Genomic DNA, 21,840 nt, shown 5'->3' with positions numbered 1-21,840 from the left:
GCCAATCAGGAGCCTAATGATACTGTGGAGGCTTGCATGGTGAATCACACGCATGATACGCACTAGGGTTGGCCACACTGCTTTTAAGCTGAGGCCATTGCCATAGTGCAATAAAATCTAAAATATCACCCCATATTATAATACATATTCATGTGTATTTGTATTTATTCACAACAAAACATCCGTTTCAAAAACTGAGATACTGCAAAACCTTTGCAAATTGCACAGTATTTACTTATTACACTCCTAGCCATTAATTGGCAAAAGAAAGAAGAACATTTCTGGACTTTAAAATGTTTGGGGGGGAAAAAAAGAAATGTTTCTCTGACATCTTTTGAGTCAGCGCAAATTAAATAAATAAATAAAGAAAGAAAGAAACCTCTGGTACATGCCTTTGCAAGGAAAGGTGAAATTAACACAAACATTCAGAATGAAATGATATGTTATGTTTCAGTATTTCTGTCGTTTCTGTGCGTAGACAGCATATGGAAGCTTTGTTTAAAGGAATACTTCACCAATTTGCATTTAGCTAACCAGAATAGGGGTAGTATTTTTGAAACACTGTACTTCCCAACCACGAGAAATATTCTTTTTTGTTACATGCACTTTTTAGACCCACTCGTAGGGGGACAGGACCTCATTCCTAGAACGTAAACAGCGCCCGCCATCTTTGCTAACAGGACCAAGTGTCACTGGTGGGCACGTAACAAAGAAAAGAATGAAGATATTTCTCAACTCAGGGGAAACTGAGGTTGGGAAGCACACTTTTTCAAAAACACTACCCCTATTCTAGTAATACAAAGCTACATGCAAATCGATGAAGTATTCCTTTCAGTTTTTAACCAATTTGTCGGACGTATTGAGTCGTCAGCGCTTTTAGTCTGGTTGCGAATGCAGTGAAAGTTTGCTCAGCATCAGGGTGTTCTTTCTTATTACATGGCAAACCGATCAATATAATGGCCTCCACCAAGGTACAAGCATGTTTTTAAAAGAAATGTGAGATAGCAACTCTTATTTATACAGACACCACACAACACACACCATTATTATATAACAGTAAAACTCCTCAGAGTCATCGACATGGCTTAGTACCATGTTTTTCATCTTCAAACAAGCACAGGTGGATTCCAACATGTTATGAATACACTTGCGTCATGTGCTTGAAGCGCACAGTGTTCACTGATGGCAAGTTATTGACAATATTATTGACCAAAAGGCCTCCGAGCAAAGCAAAAAATACCCAAAAACATAGACATTAGTCGGACCTCAACAAAGGGCTGTAACCCTACCTTCCAAGCGATGCGGTTTCCCTTAGAACTGTGCTGCAGTGCCATTGGAAAGTCTCCACGCTCATAGAATTTGCGAAAGGTGGTTGGTTTGGTAGGCCGTTCCCGGAAAGCCCCCGCAGACGGAGGAGCCGCCACCTGGTCAGACACAAAAGGCAAAATAAAAATGAAGGAAAAGGGGACAAAATGGAGAAATGTAGACCATTACACATACGCAGCAAGTAAGAGAGTTGTCTTATGAAATCAGAACTGACTGTGTTTTCTCCTACAGGAACAGAATGACTCCCATTGCCTTCTCTTAAGAAGTAATTCACTGAGACACATGTGTCTGTTTCTGTGCAGTGGCAAAACACAGTTAGTATGTACTAGTGTGCGAGTGTGAGAGAGAGAGAGAGAGAGAAAGATGGTGAGAGAATTGGCCCTGTAGCTAGAGGCACTGCCTGAGGCATTGTTAGGATCGCCTTTTCTCTGCCTCCATATTGGATATGTGCTATTACTATGGCCCAGAAAGCCAATAGGACTTCTATCACATCAGCTGCAGTTGTCGTAGTGGTGGTGGTGGTGTTAAACAAATAAAAGTAGAGGAATAAAGATTTGAGGATTTGAATTTAATATGATCTTCTGCGGGGAAAACAAACAGACCAGTGTTACTATTCAAGTTTAGAAAAATGCCAAAAACAGCAATACTGAGGCTCCAGAAGACCAATTACCCAAAACATACCTGGAAAACAAACCCACTCATAGTCTTGGTGGCCAACACTTCCCAGTAAATACCGTTCAAGTGGCAGCAACACATGTGCTTGAGGAATTTGGATTTATTTGATTGAAAACATTTGAGCTTTGGAAAACATGTTTTAGCAGCTCTTTTCCCCCATCGCAGTGCCTTGTCTGAGTCTGGGGCCATCTGTGTGGCGCTGCTACAAGACTGGCAGATGTGTTGCTGTCATTAATCCACAGATTACCACCCAGTGAGTAACAGAATTCTGCAACAGCAGCCCACAAGAAGAGCAAAGTTGGAAAGGGACGTGTTATATTTGACAGGTCTGCTAAGACTGGTAGGGTTTAGTCCATTAATATGATTCCCCCCCCCCCATAGTTTAGTTCAGATTGTTTGTGTTACATCAGCACTACTGTTGCCTGCGTGCTGCATACTTCAAAAAACACTCTTTTAAAAGAATTTTTATTCAAAAATGCAGATGAGTTTAAGTAAGTAAAATCAGAGTTAAAGTTGCATGTGCGACGTGGCAAAGGTATCAGGGCTGAAGAGGAGAAACCCGAGGAGAAACTATTATGAGGAGTGTCTCTGAGCTCTCAGTTCATTTAAAAAGCATTAATGCACCATGGGATTGCAGCACAGTCATTTCAAATGGATTTGTTTGGAGAATTTGTCTGCCGTGCCAGGGAATTCAGAACATTATTATGCTGAATTAAATAAGCATAAGTTTGTACACCTGCAGGAGAAAGACAATTCAAACACAATGTGTGACTAACAAAAACACTGGAAGGCACTTTGATTTAACACGTATTGCACGAGCATGAAAGAAAACCTTGCAAAATACAGCTGTACCTGCTATCGTCTCCAAGCCCCATCTTTTATATTGAGTATAATTTCACGTGCAACGGTTTGTTTAATCTTGAATGACGATTGCAAATTGTTACAGCAATTGTTTTGCATAAATCTGTAATAGTGCACTTCTAAAATAATCACTCATCAGTTGTTTTAATCATGTCAAATTGCCTTAAACTTCAGTGCAAAACTTTTAAAAATGAACACAATATAAAAATGATAAACCTTATATTCAATCTCTCTTTATATTTCTCAGTATTAGTGGTGTTTTGATCTCATGTCACCTGGCGACATTCACTCACTGCACACAGGAAGTGGTTTGTTTTATGTCAAGACAAATGAGAGCAACAGCAAGAATGCACAAGTTAAAAAGAGATGACTGACAACACGACGACGCACCCAAAGAACAAAGAAAAAAACTATTTGACAAAATAAACACTTATTGGCCCCGGTTGCCCCTGTGCTGCTAGTGTATACACACCAAAGCTCCCACAGTCAGGTCTGATAGTATTACTTGACAGAATCTGTCAACGCATCATAAAAATCCCTGCAGTTTTTATACTGCAGCTCTGAAACAAGAATATAAATATATATATTCGTTTTTAGATACAACATTTGTCTTTATTATCTGTTCGCGTTTGTCTCTGGTCTCGGTTCATTCCTCGCACTGCAGGAGTTGTTTTGCAGCCCTCGCGGTGAAAATAAGAAGCTATAAAGCTTGCACGATCAGTGGCCGTGCCAGCCTGCAGGAGTGACAAAGCCCTCATATCCAGGTAGCTACGACGCCAGTTGAGGCACGTGGCACAGGGAGGCTAAAAATAGCTCAGACTGGGCAGCGACGAGAGAATGAACCCAGACTGCACTAACTGGCTGAGCAGCTTTTATGGTCAGGAATGATGATGCTGCAGTCAATTCTATTCCATGGTGTTCATGGCTGAGGTGTTGCATGCTTCACAGCTACTTCCCCCTTTTTTTTTTCCTCCCCTGTCCATTTATGCTCACTTGCCAGAAAGATACACAGACATGCATGCCCAGTGACACATTTCCCTGTGACTAAGCTCACTTGCCAAAAAGGCTTTCCTTCTGCTATTGATGTAAGCTGGCATTCACAGCAGCTAAAGGAGAACTCTAATAGGTTTCTTGATGCCATATACCTTCACCCTTCTCCCATTTAGCCTTCATAACATTCTGGTTTGAAGCGTCTGCATGCTGAGAGAAAAACTGCCGTCACTGAATCCCAGAGCCATGCTGGCTTAATGAACTCTAGAATTAGTTAATGGGTTCTGTTTTGTAGCCTAGTGAGAAGCAGCATAAACTTATCAGTCAGGACATGACGAGCATCACTGATAAGACACGCAGGGTCCATGCTGTGCATAACAACATCCTTGAGTTTTGTTTTATAGGAGTGAGAAAGGAAATTTGGGTTTATTCAATTTAGCATAGCTGTGCAGACGACATCAACCACTGCGGATTCTGTTAGTTCTGAACTATACTACTGTATTAGTCCAGTTCAGCTAATCAGTCATCATCTACCGCTTTATCCTCCACCAGAGGGTCGCGGGGGGTGCTGTGCCAATCTCAGCTACATCGGGCGATAGGCAGGGTACACCCTGGGCAGTTCGCCAGTCCATCGCAGGGCCACACACAGATAGAGACAAACCACCATTCACTCTCACACTCACTCCTATGGTCAATTTAGAGTGTCCAATTTACCTAATCCCCACATTGCATGTTTTTGGACTGTGGGAAGAAGCCGGAGAACCCGGAGAGAACCCACGCACACACGGGGAGAACATGCAAACTCCATGCAGAAAGGCCCTTGTTCCAACCGAGGCTCGAACCCGGGTCTTCTCGCTACACGGCGAGAGTGCTAACCACTACACCACAACACCACCGTGTGACCCCCTCGGCTAAAGTCAAAGCACAGTCAGTTGTGCAAACAATATAAATACTGTACATACAAAATTATTGAATCAGAAATAAATATGCACTAAGATAAGTCTTTAAAATGGATTCCTATAGTCTTGACAGCCAATGCAGGAGTTATTCATGGTGTTTTGTCAGGCTAATCACCAGAACAAAAAAGCACATCACTCCTGTCTTTGCCTCCTTTAATATCTCAGAAATATTAAGCTAGTATATGCCTACCTCACTGAGATCAAGTGATGGAGCCCTGCTGGTTATTCCAAATATATATATGTGACAAAAGGAGATCAAGCAATTGTTATTGATCTGAGACATTTTAATTAATTTTCACTCATGATAGTGGTCATACCTTTTCCAATCAACTGCTTATTTTGTTTCACTACGTCCTGTTAAGCAATTTGATTGTATTTAACAAACTGGATTTTAACTCCCAAACACATTGGAATTATTGCATGGTTTTCCTTTCTACTCTTCCACAGTAGCTACAGTCAAGCATATGTTTGTATATTCCAAAATCCATCCCTGTCCTAAAACACAGGCACACACACAGACAGAGAAAATGTGAATAAGGAGGAGTATAACGTCTCGCTTCTCAGTGGAGGCCATAAACTGGGCCTGTGAGGCGACAGACTACAGAGCAGAGATAGAGGTGGTGTAAGGCAATAAAGGGAGGAAGTGTCTGTTTTGTGAGCCCCTGGTGTACACATCAGGGAGTCATAACAAGGCAGTACTGGTCAGATGAGCTCCAGGCTGTCATTTCTCTCCTTCGCCTTCATTCCGCCTGCAGATCCGTTTCCTCTCTAATGCCGTTGTCCACTCCAACTGGCTCCACAGTAAACCCTAGTGCTGCAAGAGCCACAGATGCAATAACACACAGACATGCACAGCAGTCTTGCACGTACACAATCGCTCACACACTGCTCATGCTGAGCTCCCCGTGGGTGAGCCCCCGCAGGGGTGATTGAACACCAGCAGGGCCACACGCTCCTGTCATTTATAAAAGGTGTCGCTGTGAGAAACAGAGATGCTCTCTCTAACCTTATTAGTATGGCTAATGCCATGGCTCTTCTTCACACTGACACACAGAGAGTGGGTGGGGCAGTGAAGAAGCTCAAGGAAAAAAAAAATTAATAAATAAATTAAGACAGGCGTTTAAGCGGGAAGAGATAGGCATGAAGAAGCCGGAAAGGAATGGGATGGATTGAAAAATGGAGAGAGAACAGTGACAAACAGAGAGGAGACCAAAAGACGGAGAATGGGGGAGGTACGGAAGAGGGAGACAGGGGCACAAGAGGTGTGGCTCATCAATTCCGAGGGTGTGTTCTGTGTGGCAGGGCAGCTGCAGCATGGAGGTGATCCATCACTGCGCCAGTGCCTCCAGCTCCATCGTTCCTTCTCATCTCTCCATTTCTCTGCCTCCATACAATGCAGCCATGCCAAAATACCTCCGACTGTCTCTAATAGATACCCAGAAGTGCAGTCAATCCACTGCCGACCCTGCATTATCATCATGACAGCACTTTCTCAAATGAGACCCTCGTTACGTTGCCTTATCCATCAGCTTTCTGCTCTCTGGTCTGTGCAGAAATGCACTTTTGTTGCTTTGCATTTGTGGGGGAACAAGGATGTGTTGTATTACCTGGAAACGGAAACAACAAAAGGGAGTAGGCATCCTCCTGCTTGCTCACCCTTTTCTTCCTCTGCATTTCACTGCCGTCCTCGCTTGAGAGGTTATTGAGATCCGACTTTGCTGTGGGAGGGAGCAGGGTGGGTGAGTCAGAGGATGGAAAAGACAGACCAACGCTCTCCTGATAAGGTCAGCATGCCCATTGCTGCCGCAGGCAACAAAATTAGCTCTCTTTATTTACAGGGCATTTTCTGCCGTAACCGACCAGCTGCATGTTTTTGGGCCACCGGGGATACAGGCTTGGCTGGAGATATACACTTTATTCTGAACAAGAAATAGGAAGTATTTGTGTGCTATTCCTGCTGTGAGGGCATGTCTTCTTTGTGCTCATGTGCAGACGACCAGTCGACAGGATATTTGTGCATACCCATTTCCTCTGCGTTGCAAAACACAAGACTGGTGGGAGACTAATTCCTTTCAGGGGAATATATCTGCTATATTTGTGCAGCACTCCATTAATTTCTCACGACCAAACAGCAAGAAGCGCAATCAGTCTGCAAGTGAGTTTCATTATGTGCGGAAATGAGTCCCGTTATGAAAGACAAAGTCGGATAGAAACAAATGAGTAAAGAGTTCTCACTGGACAGGGATACTCAGACTGATGGAAAGTGAGCAACGGTAATTCTTTTGTTCAGAGCTCACAGGACCATAAAGGTGTGCTTGCATCAACCATATCGTGCACACAGGCACAAAGGCAGGGGTGTCTGTAATGAAGAATGAGGCACAGATGACACTACACACATTGTGTCACTACAAAGACGAGAATAAAACAGGTGACGGCTACATACTATTGAACTGAGTGGGTGAGAAATAGTTTAAAAATAACTTCAAGAAGCTTCAACCGTTCAACACCACCCCCACTGCTTTGTGGCTCCGCTAGTTTAACCCCATCACTTAAATAAGCAGCATAGACACAGAGAAACATTAACGATATGTGAAAGAAAGTTTGAAGTGATGTGAGATGTGACGACTTTGTGTGAAAGAGGTTAGCGAGGAAGGGAGCGAGAACACAGAGTGTTTTTCCTTCTTCTGTGTGGCTCACTTATCTGCGAGGCAGCAGGACAGACTTATGCTTACAGAGGTGATTCATATCACCAAAACCACAGTGGAAATGATGGCACAGCTTGAATTAGCCTGAATGGCAAAGGCAGAATAAATTACCTCACTACTTGAACTAGAACGAACAGGAAACCACAAGCACTGAGCTGGTAACAAAGTTAAAATAGACATACGTAGTGTTTGACAGAACACAAACAAAGATGATCACCTATACACTAATATAAACAATGCACACACATTACCATCAATTTTACACATGTACACGGGGAGGACAGGCAAACTCCATGCAGAAAGAGCCTCAGTCGAACACGGGATCAGAACCATGTGGCCCCACAAACCACCATATCATATATGCAAATAATGCTAAGGCCATTCTACTTATTGTAAAATTAACTCACTATAACTAACAATTGTGGCACAGTGACAACATACAGGTCTGTATTTATATAGTGCTTTTCTAATCTTGATGACCACTACAAATGTGCCAATCACCCATTCCTTCGCTCACTCTGCCACTGAGCTACCAATTACCCACAAGTGATTTCAAGAACTGGATACAAGACAGATAAAAAGGGTTCAGGTATGTAAGAGGTAGGTGTGAAAAGTAAGGTGATTATGATAGGAGAGAAAGTCTGAGGAGACAGCAGGACCATCAGCCCTTGTTGGTGTGGACTTTTTTTGAATTAATTTCAGCCAATCACACATGAGCAGAGACACTGAAGTGTTCAGTTCAGTTTTTGGTTCAGAGATTATTTTTTTTGTCCCTCAAAAGGGAAATTTGTTCTTTAGTTGGCGGTATAAAAAGTAATAAAAAATAATAACAACTTCAGTTACAACGTGCTAGGACCCTCATAGACACAGCATGGCCAAAAGTGACTTAAAACAATCCCAAATCAATGAAACCTGGTGCAAATGTTTATATGTGCCGAGGCTGAATTAGTTTTTCAAAGATGAACACAGACCACTGTCGCCTTGATGGTTAGGAGAGTCAATTCTTCTCCCACAGACGCAGGGCGTATGTGGCGGTTCCATACAGTGTCGCAGTTCATTGTCATTCTTTGCAAGTAACTGAGCGGTGGAGCAGTGTGCCCCAGGCCTAAGATTGGAGACAGAAAGTCTGACTGAGCTGTCAGAGGCTGGAGATAAAGGCAGGACCACTATGGTGGTCGGTGCCAAAGGCAAGATCTTTGTACAGACTTGCAGTGACCCAGGTCAAGCAGGGGGGTCAGTGCTGATTCATGATCAGTGGTAAAACACCTATTGAAGTATGTCAGCAAAGAAAGTCAACTGAGGATGCTGATGTTTTGGGTTGGGTCAGGCTAACAATGACACATCAAAAGTGGTGACTTTCTATCAAGAGCTGGTGTTGGTCGGACTTGATCAGGGGAACATGGAGCAGACTTGACATCAGCTTCAGAAACAGAACTGGGAAGATCCCAGGACCAGACAAGACATCATTCAGGACCTGCGACTCAGAAACACACCATGAAATTAATGAGACACTGAAGAAAAACTACATCCCTGACTTGCTTCAGTTGCTGCTTCTGCTTCTGAGAACTGTTCTCCCAATTTAATTCACCAAATAAGTAGCTTTTCATCAATAAAAATAAATCTTCATGACTGCATTTCATTTATGGCAGACTGAAAAACACATCATAGAATATTAATGCGCCTAAATTCAGTGTACAACATTTTGTCGTAGAGTGGCTATTAGTACTGATCATAACCCAGAGGAGCTGCATGACTCATCCCAAACTTGAAATCGAAGTTTGAAACAAATAGACAGAAAAGAAGATGGAGAGGCGGGGTGGAACATCGGAAAATGTCGTCGTAGTCCACTTTGTACATAATTACAAAGCTGTGGAAGGTTTGATCGGGGAGCAACATACTGGTCCACAAGGGGAGAAACAGGTAAAGGACACGACCAGAGCAGCAGGAGGCCATTGATTTCACCACATAGCCACAGACAAACAGCCACAGAGAGCAGAGAGGACTTTGCCTAATAACACCGCATATATCTGCGATTGCCACAGGAAGTCTAGCATTGAGAGATCCCTGAGGAGTAGAGGGAGTCATGGGGAGATAAGCAGCCTGCACATGGTAAGAGATGCAGGTTTTACGTCTGATATGGGAATATTGTTTAACAGAGAAGCACATTATCTTGGTGATTACTATGTATTGCGAAATGAACCTCAGGCCGTCGGTCATATCACACATCCAGTGTGAATATCTATTCCTGAAAATCAGTTTTACTGCCTGAAAGGCTGTCTGTTTAAAATGATGCCAGGGGTTCACTTACAGAGAGACCAAGTTGAGACCAAATTTGACCTTTACACAAATTAAACTGGTTGAAAGGAAGTGAAGGCTATATCACAGCTAACGGATACACAACACTGCAAACTTTACTGCATGAACTGAAGAAAAACGAAATAAATAAATAAATAAACATACACACTTTCCACCCTCTCTCTCTATTGACTTTTGTGTGCAACAAAAATGCTTTCTAATCCAAAATGTGTTTACTCCACAGAATAAGAGAGGGAAGGAGCTCCCAGCAGAGGTTGTTACAAGAAACTGTGAATGATATAGTATATTAAGCAGAGGTCTGGTATTGAGACTTCCTGGTGGGATATTGCTCTGAATGATAGTCCACTCTTTGGATTAGCCCAAAAGACCAAGACGAATAAAGTTTTTTTCCTACAAAAATGCCTTGAAATCAGGCGACTTCTTAGATGCATAAAAACCCACAGTGTGCTCGCTGCATCAGCCCAAAGAGAGAGGGACTCTCACAGAGATACATGGACACATAAACATGCAAAAAAAGTATATTATACAAAGCCATGCCAAAAACATTTTGTACAATTACTCGATAATTTCCTGCTTGTCATTGCCGATACCGATAACTGATAAATTCATATTTAATATAATCTGCAGTTTGTGCACGATGCAGTGATGAAAAATGGATTGTTTTAGTGGCTCTGGCCTATCTATAACAGCAAATGAGTTTTGGCTCTTAAAATGTTTTTTATTTATGTCATCAGACAAAAATATCAACCTCAATTACAAAAGAATTAATCAAATAAATAAACAAAGTGCATCCTAAAAAATAAAGTGAATCATCAACCAAAAGGTTTACAGAATTATTATTATTTGAGATTTTTCTGAAATCTTATAGTTCAAAATAAGAAAACTTCTGATTTCGACTTTCTACTCAACATTTCTTAACCTCTCCCCAAACTATCTTTTCTCTTGTCTACATTGTCTTTTCTATTTGCTCAGTGAGGACATAAAAAGAAGCATCTCTGCCTTGTGTGGCATGTTATGGATGTGTGTGGCAATATTGACTCCGTTCACACGATACTTTATCAGTCCGATAAATATTGTGCATCCCTACAGAGCGCATGATGTGTGAAAGTTCTGATTTATTTTGGGTTTATCAATCCTTGTTCATCTCACCTGTCCATACACTACATCTATCCAATCACCCCTTTCACTCATACAGTTTGCTCTGAGATGCAGTTTGCTCTGAAATAGTAAAGTTCTTTCTATGCCACTTCCTCGAGCTACTGCAACTGCTATAACTGTTTTAGTACTGTGGCTTATCAGTATAAATCGGGCAGTTCTAATGAGCGCACGACCAAATAGACTCTTGAAAGCAACCATGTATCATCTTCATCAGAAAGTTTAGACAACAGATCCCACACACATCATGATTAAATGGGTACATTACTGTTTATTTAGACAAAAGTTAGATTTGACCTCCCAAGATCAATCTGAACAGCAAAATCCCTTTAATTTGATCATAAACTGAACCCTCATCTATTTAAGAGGTGTGCTACGTCATCCTCTTCCTCCCAAATCACATTCACTCTCCACGCTTTACCCTCTACTCACTCTAATTCGCCCTCATAAAAAAGGCTGCCTTCTATGACTCTCCTTGGCTTGAATTTTTATGCCTTTTTGTGGCCGATCTCAAAGGAATGTTTTCAAGGTAATGTGATGATGACCCTTAGACTCCTCATTAAATTACTCTGTTTCACAGCATCTACTAAATATCTAAAATGTTAATGCCAAGACGGTACAGATGACCTTAAAAAGTAGCAGTTTTCTCATCTTTGTCAACTAAAAGGTCTTGGTAACGCGGTAACTACCTCATTCAGTCAGTCAGTCCAAACAAAGTCGGTTAGATTCGACAACACTAAAGAGATGGGTGTCAAGAGCGACAGACTGAAAGTTGAGCATCTGTCACAGTGCTGTACCATTTGGCTGAAATCAAAGGGAGATGAGGGCCTTCAAAGGACGGGCAAAGCTGTGTCTGAGGCCAGACATGCTCTGGTGTGCTCCACAGATAAGGGCCAAGAGGTTATATTGGTTTTCTTCTGTCTCTCCCTTTGTTCTCCTCTGACTTAAGGGAGAGGAAGGAAGAGAGAATAAAAAGACCAGGGAAAAAAGGAGAGGCAGAGGAGGAGTGGGTAGGTAGAGGATAAGTCAAGAACGGGTTGCCTGTCTCCCTCTGTCATAGAGCGCCATGTTGATCAAACACTCGTTAGTAGAATTTGCTTGGTGTTTCTGGACAGCTGAAGTAATGAGCGAAGGTGGCCGGAACAGAGGGGGATGCTGCGCCGTAATGGGGATCATTTCTAGCAGCCGAGTATTCTGCCTTCCAGCCCTTCCTTGCCCTCTCTAGCTGGCTCTAGCAGAGTCATCGCCTCTAGCATGTCTTCAACTGGGAGCACTTTGACTCAGCTGGATGCGTGGCATGAGCTAAATAGTAAAGCAATCCTCAGGGGAATTCTGATGGAAATGTACAAACTACTTCAAATCTTAAAGGGTTTGTAGGTTTGCTTTCTTGGCACCAGATGAAGAACCCCAGCGCCCCAGAGCATCATCTGTGAAGTTTGCTGCTGTGCGTTTTAAAATGCATTCAGTGTGCATTTGTGCTCTGACCTTCCATCCCTCTTCCCACAATATTCCCTCCAGTATTCTGAGGGAAAGCATTGCGTATGTTTGTTTTCTAGCATTTATTAGAGGTTCTGTTTGTTCTGCACCATTAATGCATGCCAGACTTTGTCAGTGTCCTTGCAGTATTACAGACATACAGCCCATTTTCATCTCAGTGCTGGTCAGCAGAATTCAAAAGGTCAGGCCAATGTTATTGCTTTGATGGTAATGTTAAAAGATTTTCAAAGTGAGGGGGGGGGGGCAGTAAAACAACAGCCAACATTTGGTTTTATTGAATTGGAACTACAGCGTTTGTCAGATACATTGATTTTTCTGCTACTGGTTCCCACTATATTGATGTAGGCAGAATGCAAGCTACCATGTATGACCCCGCAGTTAAGTGTATAATACATGCCACTGACGGAGCACTAAGAACAGCCCATTCTCCTCCTGCAAGGGCAAATTAAAGAGAGGGCTGATAATGATGGAGGGTGGGTGAAACCTGTCAATTTAATGCACTTTAATCACAGCCTCATTTAGATTATTTATATAGCTGCTTAGGCACACAATTAATAAAAAAAAAAAAAATGGAGGATGGGGCGTGTGTGGTTGTTATAGAGAGCTTGACAGAATTAACAAAAGATGTAATAAGTAATGAAACTAATTGAATAGGTAACTGCTTGAAATAAGCTTGAAGATTAAAAAACAATATATATTTTAACAACCTATGAACATGATCTAAACCACATAACACATCAAGTAAATTCAAAGTGTCTCCAAATTCAAATTTCAAAACTTGTATGTGTTTTCTTAATTACTTATGGGCATGTTTTGGGTGTAATATGCAATGGACCTGCCTGTAAGTGGAGATATAATTGCATTATAAAGATTTGACAGGTATTAAGACAGAATGGTTCTCCGCAGAGGAAATAGCATTGGGTTGTGTATGAATGCCTGTAGACTAAAACTAAGGTTATTGTTGGTCAAAAGCATCCATTTCATAACAACATGCCCTTACATTAAACCGCAGCCAATGCCCCTCCATTCAAGAGAGACACTGCTCATAGAAGAGGCATAGATCTAAATGTCCTCTATGTTAGTTATCACATGACATAGGGCTAATTAACTGCAGCGGGAAATAGAGGCCCTGTAAGGAGCAATAAACAGTCTCCATTAAAAGCCGTTTAATTAGAACACAAGCTACAAGGGCTTGAAGGAGAACATAACAAACAGAGTGGCCAGTGTAATTGTCAACCAACCTCTGTGGAAAGCAAACACAATGGAAATCAGTAGAGCACTTCCTATAAGGTCATGATAGAATGTTGCGTAAGTACTTCTCCATATCTGACTGAAGTTTCCAGATGGTGTTTTCTCCACCACCGCGAAAAAGGTCACAGGCATTTCAGGAGTAATGCACTTCAGATAGCATGGGCATCAGAGAAGCATGACGTGCAGAAACTTCTGCAAGCGTGTTCTGCCAAATTTATCCTTAAACGTACAGCGGGGTCTCGCACCGCACTGGACACACTGCAGATAAAATTATGCTTCCACAGGATCAAAGCAATGTCCCAAAAATCAGCATTTCAAAGTCAGCCTTTGCTTCCATTTTAGGATCACTTTTAATTAACAACATTTCATTGATTGAAAGTAAAAAAAAAAAAAAAAAAAAGTGTTGAAATGTGCTCCTATTTGGTCTTCTTTTTATGCTGCTTTTAAAGTTTGGAGCAAAGCAATCATAATCGACAAAGTTGTGGAGAAACTGTAATCTAGTGTGTCGTCCACTCAAGGCCTTTAGGCTCCATGGTTGATCGATAGTAATAGAAACGCCAACAGGCCTCCTGAGAGCGTCGCCAATTTAACCTATTTTACCATGACTCAATTCTTCCTCTCTCTTCAAATAACCTAGCTGCATAGCTGGATGAACTACAGGCCTCCGGTGCTGATAAGAAGAGTGTGCAGAAGGAAGGAAAGGTGGAAGCAGGAAAAATAACGTGTGTCTGCAAGCACTGCTGGTTTAGGTGAGCCGGTCTTCACCTTAACGTCCAACAGCAGATAGTTGATCAATTTCCTTTTACTTGCATAAGCATGCTTCGCACACAGCACAGACACAAAACCCCGCAGCCGGCTTCATGGTCAATTTATGTATCATGCTGGGCACATTATGAGTTCCTTTGGCAGATAAATGTGTTTGGAGCGATGAGGAAGAACGATCTCGACTGCAACTGAAAATAATAAATAGACAAATTCATCTCCATAAAAGCTTTCAAGGATTCAGTCTTGGTCAGCAACTTCCCCGCTATCCATATAACTGACAATGGGGCGTATTTGTATAGCAAACCTTCTGTGTTAATGTTCAGTTTTGGATGATTTTCCCACCCTTATAGTGTTTCAGTGGATAGAGAAAAAGGGGATATGAGAGAATATGCAGTTCTTACATCAAGCCTGAACTCATACACATCACACTGTTAGACAAACTATTAAATCTAGATTAATTCTAAATGCAATCCAATTTAAGACGGCATTTTAACAAGGTTTTTATTGCATTTTAAAGCAAGATTACATTTAATTAGATCACACTGAAATCCTAGACTGCTTCAAACCCTAATCAAGGACCAATTCTGCACTGAGACTCGTTTTATTTGCTAAGATGGTTTTATTTACTAAAATTACACTCGAGGGGTAAGAGCCACAAAGGCAAACAGCTGAGATGTAAATCATCACATCTCTGGCTCAGTCTGCTATAATACAATTAAATAGTAGTGTATACAGTATGATATGAAACCTCTTTGTTATTGCCTTATTTTTTTTTTTATTTCATCGATTTGGTTGAGGATTTGTAGATACAGTAATTGTCTTGTAGCCTTTTGTTCCTATTTTCATAGTAAAATGTTTTCATCTTCAGGGACCAGTCTGAATGAATGAAGGTTCTGCAGGGAAGCGAGAGAGAGAGGGAGAGCAGGATAAAGACAAAGAGGCAGACAGCAAGGGGGCCAAGAGATCTGCTCAGGTAAATAATGATGATGCTGTGGGAGAGGAACAAAATAAGATATGGAGGTCACGTTTGCTAGCATGGAGTCTCCATCTGTCCCCCGGGGTTAGTGGGGTGAGCCTGAGATGACAGAAGGCTCGGGGGAAAGGGGCTTGGCAGGTTGTGGAGAGGGTTGTAGCAGACTTGGGGACGGTGCTTGCCAGCTCCATTTTTATCCCAGAGGCCAAGCAAAAAGTAAATGAGGTGTGCTTGATATAAAAGGCAGTCCATTGGCTCAGCAATCTGCACGGCCTCGCCGCACGAATGCTGAGGTTGGGATCAGGTGTAGTTTGTATCGATTTGGCCTCTCAGGTGAACTGAGCAATAGAGAATCTTACAGAGGATCATGTTTGTCCTCTTGTGTGTGTGTGTTGTGATGGTGTACAGACATTTAGGACTGTCGTCTGGTCTTTCGTGCCTCGTCATTGGATGAGCAAACAGGCTATGTGACATTTAAGACCTTAAAAATTTACCCAGAGACAGTCGTGCATAAAAACATGTTGAGGCAAAAAAAAGCAGAACAAAAAAAGGAGGAAACTTTACAGCCGACGCATTACAGACAACAAAAATCCATTAAAAGGCACGATGAAGAGCTACAGTCACAAAGGGTCTATAAATCAATTGCATCTTATTTATATACCTAATAGTTAATGATGAAATAGAGAAATTAAATAAGCTAGCCTGGTTCAACATGTCTAAATCACATCAGAAGGTCAGTGTTCACATGTACACTTTTCATTTATGTCACCCAACACTGCGCAGGTGTTTACTGTCACCCCTCTATTATTATTTTGTGTCACTGACCTAAAAATGACACAGAAAATAACACCTTTGTTCTCTTCTAAGCCTGAAACACGAGGTGACGACTTCCCACCAGAATGTAAAGTGTATCTTTCTTTCTTCTCTTCCAATGCGTGAAGATGAATCAACAAAAAAAAAGGGGGGGTTGACTAGGTGGGTTCAGGGCCTGTGCTATTGATTCAATTTCTATGACCACAAATACTTTAAAGCATAATAAGCCTATGTTTCAAGTCCCCATTCCCTTTCAAGGCTTGAAATGGCCTTGTCGCTACCTACAAATCACAGCTCTCTGCAAAGCTGCCCTCTCTGGAGCGATATGTCAGTGACCACAGGGGAAGAGGGGAAAAAAAAAACAGAAGGCAACAGACACAAGCAAGCCTCTAAAAATGTAATGGTTTTTGTTGAGGATTTAGCCAGTGGTATACGGCGGGCTTGTGAGTATCACTCTTGCTCCATACATAGCCATATCGTCTGGGGAGACGGTGAATGTTAAAAGGCTTTGCAGAAGCCTTTTCGAGAGGGCTCTTGACAGGAGATTTGTTTATGACCTTCAAAAAAAAAAAAAAGAGGAAGAAGTCAATGATAGCCCTGACTGCTTCTTTTGCATCTCAAGGAAATCCTTGCCATAGAAAATGAGAGAGGAGCAATTTCAAGTATTCACTGTTGTCCTCAGAAATACGCACCAATTCCACTTGTATTTATCACGTAGAGTCACTTCTTTTAAGTACAGTATAAATGTAACAAGAACTCACGGGATAAGGAAGGGAGGCCTGGTTAGAGTAAAGTGGGTAAACAGTAAACAGACACTCTTCAAATTCCTTTTGTTTAATTATTGCTGACTGTCATTTCTAATCAAATCATGAACTGTATCAAAAGAAAATACAGTATAATCTTTATAAAGGGATTTTCACCATATTCCTGACAAATAAGATGACATGGTGCAAAGATTGCATACACCAGCCTCGTTTGATAGGAATCTCCTCTGTCTTCATTTCCACTTTACAGAGACTTTCTGACGAAGAGGCTGATGTTTGTAAAAAAACAAAACAAAACAAAAAAAATAGGTTAGAGATAATTGCCTGAGAGATCAGGCAAGTGAGCGTAAAAGAATGCCACAACCTGTCAATTTAAGAAATGTGACATGCTTTATTCCTCAGCAGTCACAACTGCAACAGTGCCAAATGGGAATTAAATGCAGGAAAAAGGGTAACGTGCTCAACGTCACATATACTGTGTGTCTTATATAAACAACGCCGCTATAACAGAGCAAAGCACTCAGAGTGAAGCACAGTGAGAGCTGGTCGTGGCAAGGTGAACAACTTCAACTTCAACTAAAAAGTGATGTTTAGGAACCGTTCAGGGAAGTGAGGCTGACAGCCTTTGTTGCAAAGTGAGCACATGTAAAACGAGCTGGCGGGATACAATATCTAGTAAAGATTCTGATCTACAAAGAGTTTGTGATAAAAAAAAAAAAAAAGAAGTGATGGCACATTTCAGATTGAGACAACAGTAAATAAATAAATGAGTGAATAAGCTGATGCAGTCATGTCACTGACTAAGAAATGTGTCAGGTAGCTGTTAAACATTCAACAATTTCATCTTTATTTTTCTATTCAGACAAGTTAAAAGCTACAAGATTGAAGTAGGATGTTCATGGTAACAGCAGTATTAGTGTAATATGTGTATACACACACTCCAAGTGAACGATGATTCACGACTAACGAAACCCAAGGCGAATTGAAAAGTATTTGTTGTTTAAAAAATTACATTGTTGTAGTTATAATTGCACATTTCATATTTTTATTTGAAAATTGCTTTCTCAGGAAGCAATATTGAGGTTATTTGTATGGCTAAAGCAAAAACATTTATTTGCACAGCCAATTATTAAAAGAGAAGTGAAACATTTGTTGTAATATTGATGTTTCTTTCAATAAATGTTCTACTCGACACATTGTTACAATTTTGTGAGAGTCGGGGGGGGGTCTGTTAAAAGTTAAGAGTTGTTTTCATAGTAGAAGCGGGAGGGGGTTTGAGTTTGGTCTGTGTGTCATCAGCGGTTGCCATGGTTACTATTAGTTGGCAGCTTCAGGTTGGCAAGAGAATGTAACGTGTAGACGAGATCCTGACGTCATTTTGATCGACATTCAATTTATAATCGAGATCGTAACGCCCCTAACAATGAAGCTTACAATCAAAAAGGTTATTTGCAACAACTGTTACTCTGATCCACACCTACCAGTTACACACATCTTCTCCAACCTACAAGAAGACTTTATGTAGTGGAGTGATTTTATCCTTTTTTCAGTTCTGTTAGGTACACAATCAACCAAAGGGTCTCTGATTGTTGATTTGAATCATTGAGTTTTACCACAGCCATTCCTGTGATCTGCCACGTCTACCTGAACACAGCGGGAGGCAACATGTACATTATCTCAGTGACTGATAATGGCAAAAAACCTGTTTCATACATTATCCTTTTTTATTTGATCACATGTAGAGCCACTATTCATGCAAAGATGGTCTCTTCCTCAGTTCAGCAAATACACAAAAGTATGCACCAGTGTGAGAGGAAAACAGTGAATAAACTTGAACTAATAATGTCCAAACACAGATCATCTGCCCCGGATAACACCACCCCTCATTTGTAGTAAATAATCCTCTTTTGGCCACACAATGCAGGATTTACTGGCCAATTAACACAGTTCAATAAAGGCGAATATCTCCTGCTGTACAAACCTATTACACTTTCCTCATCCATCTTCATTCACAGTAAATAAGAAGATAAACCGACTCGACTCGACTGTCCTTGGAAATACATGTGCGCTTTCAACACGGTAGTAATGAGACGATCCAGTATAAAATGACTCCACAGGTCGCCTGCCTAACACAAACCATACTCTGTACTGTTCACTGTTAGGCGACCCCTAGTAGTCGTGGTAATTGTGACACACGGTCAAAGGGAGGAATTGATTACATCATATATGGAGCGACAAGTCTGTATTAGGAAGAAGATAAGTTTAATACCATTCTTATTTAAATCAGTATTTCCATACTGTACATATTGTGCTTATGCTAAATACAGTACACACTCTACATTGTATACACTATTTCTATTATGATTACGCCACATAATCAATCATACACTGATGACAATTTAGGTTATCCTTATGAGAGTACTTATTTTAGCCCAACCCAGAATCTTTTCCTAAATATAATCAAGCAGTTTTTGTCCTTACACTTAAACAGTCCCTCTTCTACTACATAGCCACACACATTTTTATGTTGTACGATTCCAGTGCCTCTTCCACCCTGGCCCATTATATCTAAGGATAATTAACCTCTAGGGTTATTTGTTTGTTCCAGAATATGACCGAAGAGCACCAGTATAAAAATAAGTGCACTATAACTTGTTCAGAATACATACAACACCACCACAAGCGTGCCTGTCCATAAAGCATGGCTATTTCATGTAAATGTGGTATCTTTAAAGGCATTATATATATATATATATATGTATATATATATATGTATATATATATATATATATATATATATATATATAAAAAAAAAAATACATTTGCATTTTTCTTAGCAAAAAGGAATTCAGAGTGTCTAATCATTGCAATACAGCTTTGGGATTCTAAAGGAGTTCCAACAACATAATTTTAGCCTATGAAATGTTTTGTATAATTTTAGAGTTTCCATCCAAGCTTGTCTGAGTGTAAGTTAACCATAAACACACGCATGGGTCTTCCTAGTAGTCAAACATAATGCACTCTTCCACTAAATCACAAACCTCAACCCTTACTTACTCTGACCATATACTTATCATAATTCTAACCTCAAACCTAAAGCCACGTCTTAAAACTATGAAAAAAACTTGAGTTGTTTGGAACCGAGGTCCTAACATCCATGGTTTTTAGTCTAAATGTGTCCTTGTATCCATAGAAAGACACACATTCACATTACATAATTCAGAAAGAGCAGAACGGTTGTCAATCCCTGTGAGGATTTCCCAGTCCTGCACTTGAGTTTCTCATGAAGTATGACATGTCACCTGAAGTAAAAGAACAAATATCTCTGTTCTTGCAGACTATGTACAGGCCTCAATTATTATTATTTAATGTATTCATTTATTTCTGTTATTTGTTTCAATTTCAAACTTCCTCAGCTTCACTCTGATCACATAACCTGGTATATACACAGTACAATTTCTGATTTTCCACCCGAGGAAGCTTGCGTACCACTGGTGGTACGCGTACCACAGCTTGAGAACCATGGTGCTACAACACAAAATTGAAACTCAACCTCACTCTGGGCCTGACACTTATTATTCTACTCCTGTCCAAGACACAGCTGCTTTTCCAGCACTGAATAAAGGGCTGTGAATGCACCATGTTATAATATGACAACAGAAATGATGCAGCACACACACTGTGATGATATAACATTTATCTCATGCTGAATGAGTAAAAAAAATACACACAATTGCAAGAGACGCACTCTGTAGCCTAAAAATGATAATATTGATATCAACCACAGGACAACCTAAAGGGGGAACCTTCAGGTTCTCCCCTAGCCAAAAGCTAACGTTCCCAGAACGTCCTGGGAACCAGAAATTGTTAGCTGTTGCTGTTGTTAGCTCTAGAAGTTGACTGCTAACGCAACGTCAACAAACAAAAGGAGGCTCAGAACTTACCACAGAGTTCTTCATCGTGGCCTTCACAGTGAACGCCTGCGCCTGCAGCTCCTTCCTGTACCTCGGCATGTTCACAGGTGTTCCCTCCTACACTGATTACCGGGGTTCGAGACCGAAAATGAAAAGCAATGTCGCAAAATGTTGTATCCAACAGAACGTTGTTCTTTTTTTTTTTTTTTTGAGTGGTGGTTGCTATGATACATCAGAGACGCTTTGGAGTGGTTGCCGCTGAGACGCGCGTGTGTGCGCGCGCTCATGCGTGCGTGCGTGTGTGTGTGTGTGTCCATGGAAACCCCGTGGCCCTGCTGAACATGCACAGAGCAAACACGTGTGGTGGGTTAATCAGTAGAGGATGTTCACAATAAGCGTGAAATAGGTTGCACTTTTTTGTTGTAGTTATGTCCTTTGCCCTTAATGAAACGTCGTCACATTTTTAAAATGATTATAAAATTGTTGATGAATGTTCATAACAATCAAATGAAGGGGAGATCTAATAATCACTTTTTGTGATTATAAAGACTGGGGTTGTTAGGACAATTTGTCTTGCTTTTGTCAACTTATGTGTTCATTCTTCTAAATATAACGTACCAAACTCCAGACAGTCAAACATTTTACACACACACATATAGAGAGCCTTTTATATTTTTATAGTTTTATTGCAATTACTGTATTATTTTTATTTAATTTATTTTAACTATAGAAAACTTTTCTATTTCTACTTGATTGTCCTTTCATTTTTTATCAACTTTAGATATATATTTTTTGATTTTGTTTATACTGAAATAAAAAGTTTGCCCTGTTCATTCATCAATGACTGCAAGTGTGTGCTAATGTGTAGACAGTTTA

At 40.8% G+C, this 21,840-nt stretch overlaps 1 protein-coding gene across 1 annotated transcript in view; it reads right to left on the bottom strand.

Annotated features, from left to right (window-relative positions):
* Positions 1–21,197, bottom strand: part of pacrg (PARK2 co-regulated) — a 125,959-nt gene extending 104,762 nt beyond the window's left edge. Inside the window, exons 1-2 of the mRNA XM_058614506.1 lie at positions 20,995–21,197; positions 1,290–1,424 (exon numbers count right to left, since the gene is read on the bottom strand). Of these exons, the coding sequence (XP_058470489.1) occupies positions 1,290–1,424; positions 20,995–21,063 (204 nt within the window). The 5' untranslated portion in view covers positions 21,064–21,197. The remainder of the gene's footprint in view (positions 1–1,289; positions 1,425–20,994) is intronic.
* Between the last annotated feature and the right edge of the window lie 643 nt (positions 21,198–21,840).

The sequence above is a fragment of the Solea solea genome, chromosome 18, assembly GCF_958295425.1.
Source record: "Solea solea chromosome 18, fSolSol10.1, whole genome shotgun sequence".
Classification (NCBI taxonomy): Eukaryota; Metazoa; Chordata; class Actinopteri; order Pleuronectiformes; family Soleidae; genus Solea; species Solea solea.
This window is presented reverse-complemented; position numbering and strand designations above follow the sequence as displayed.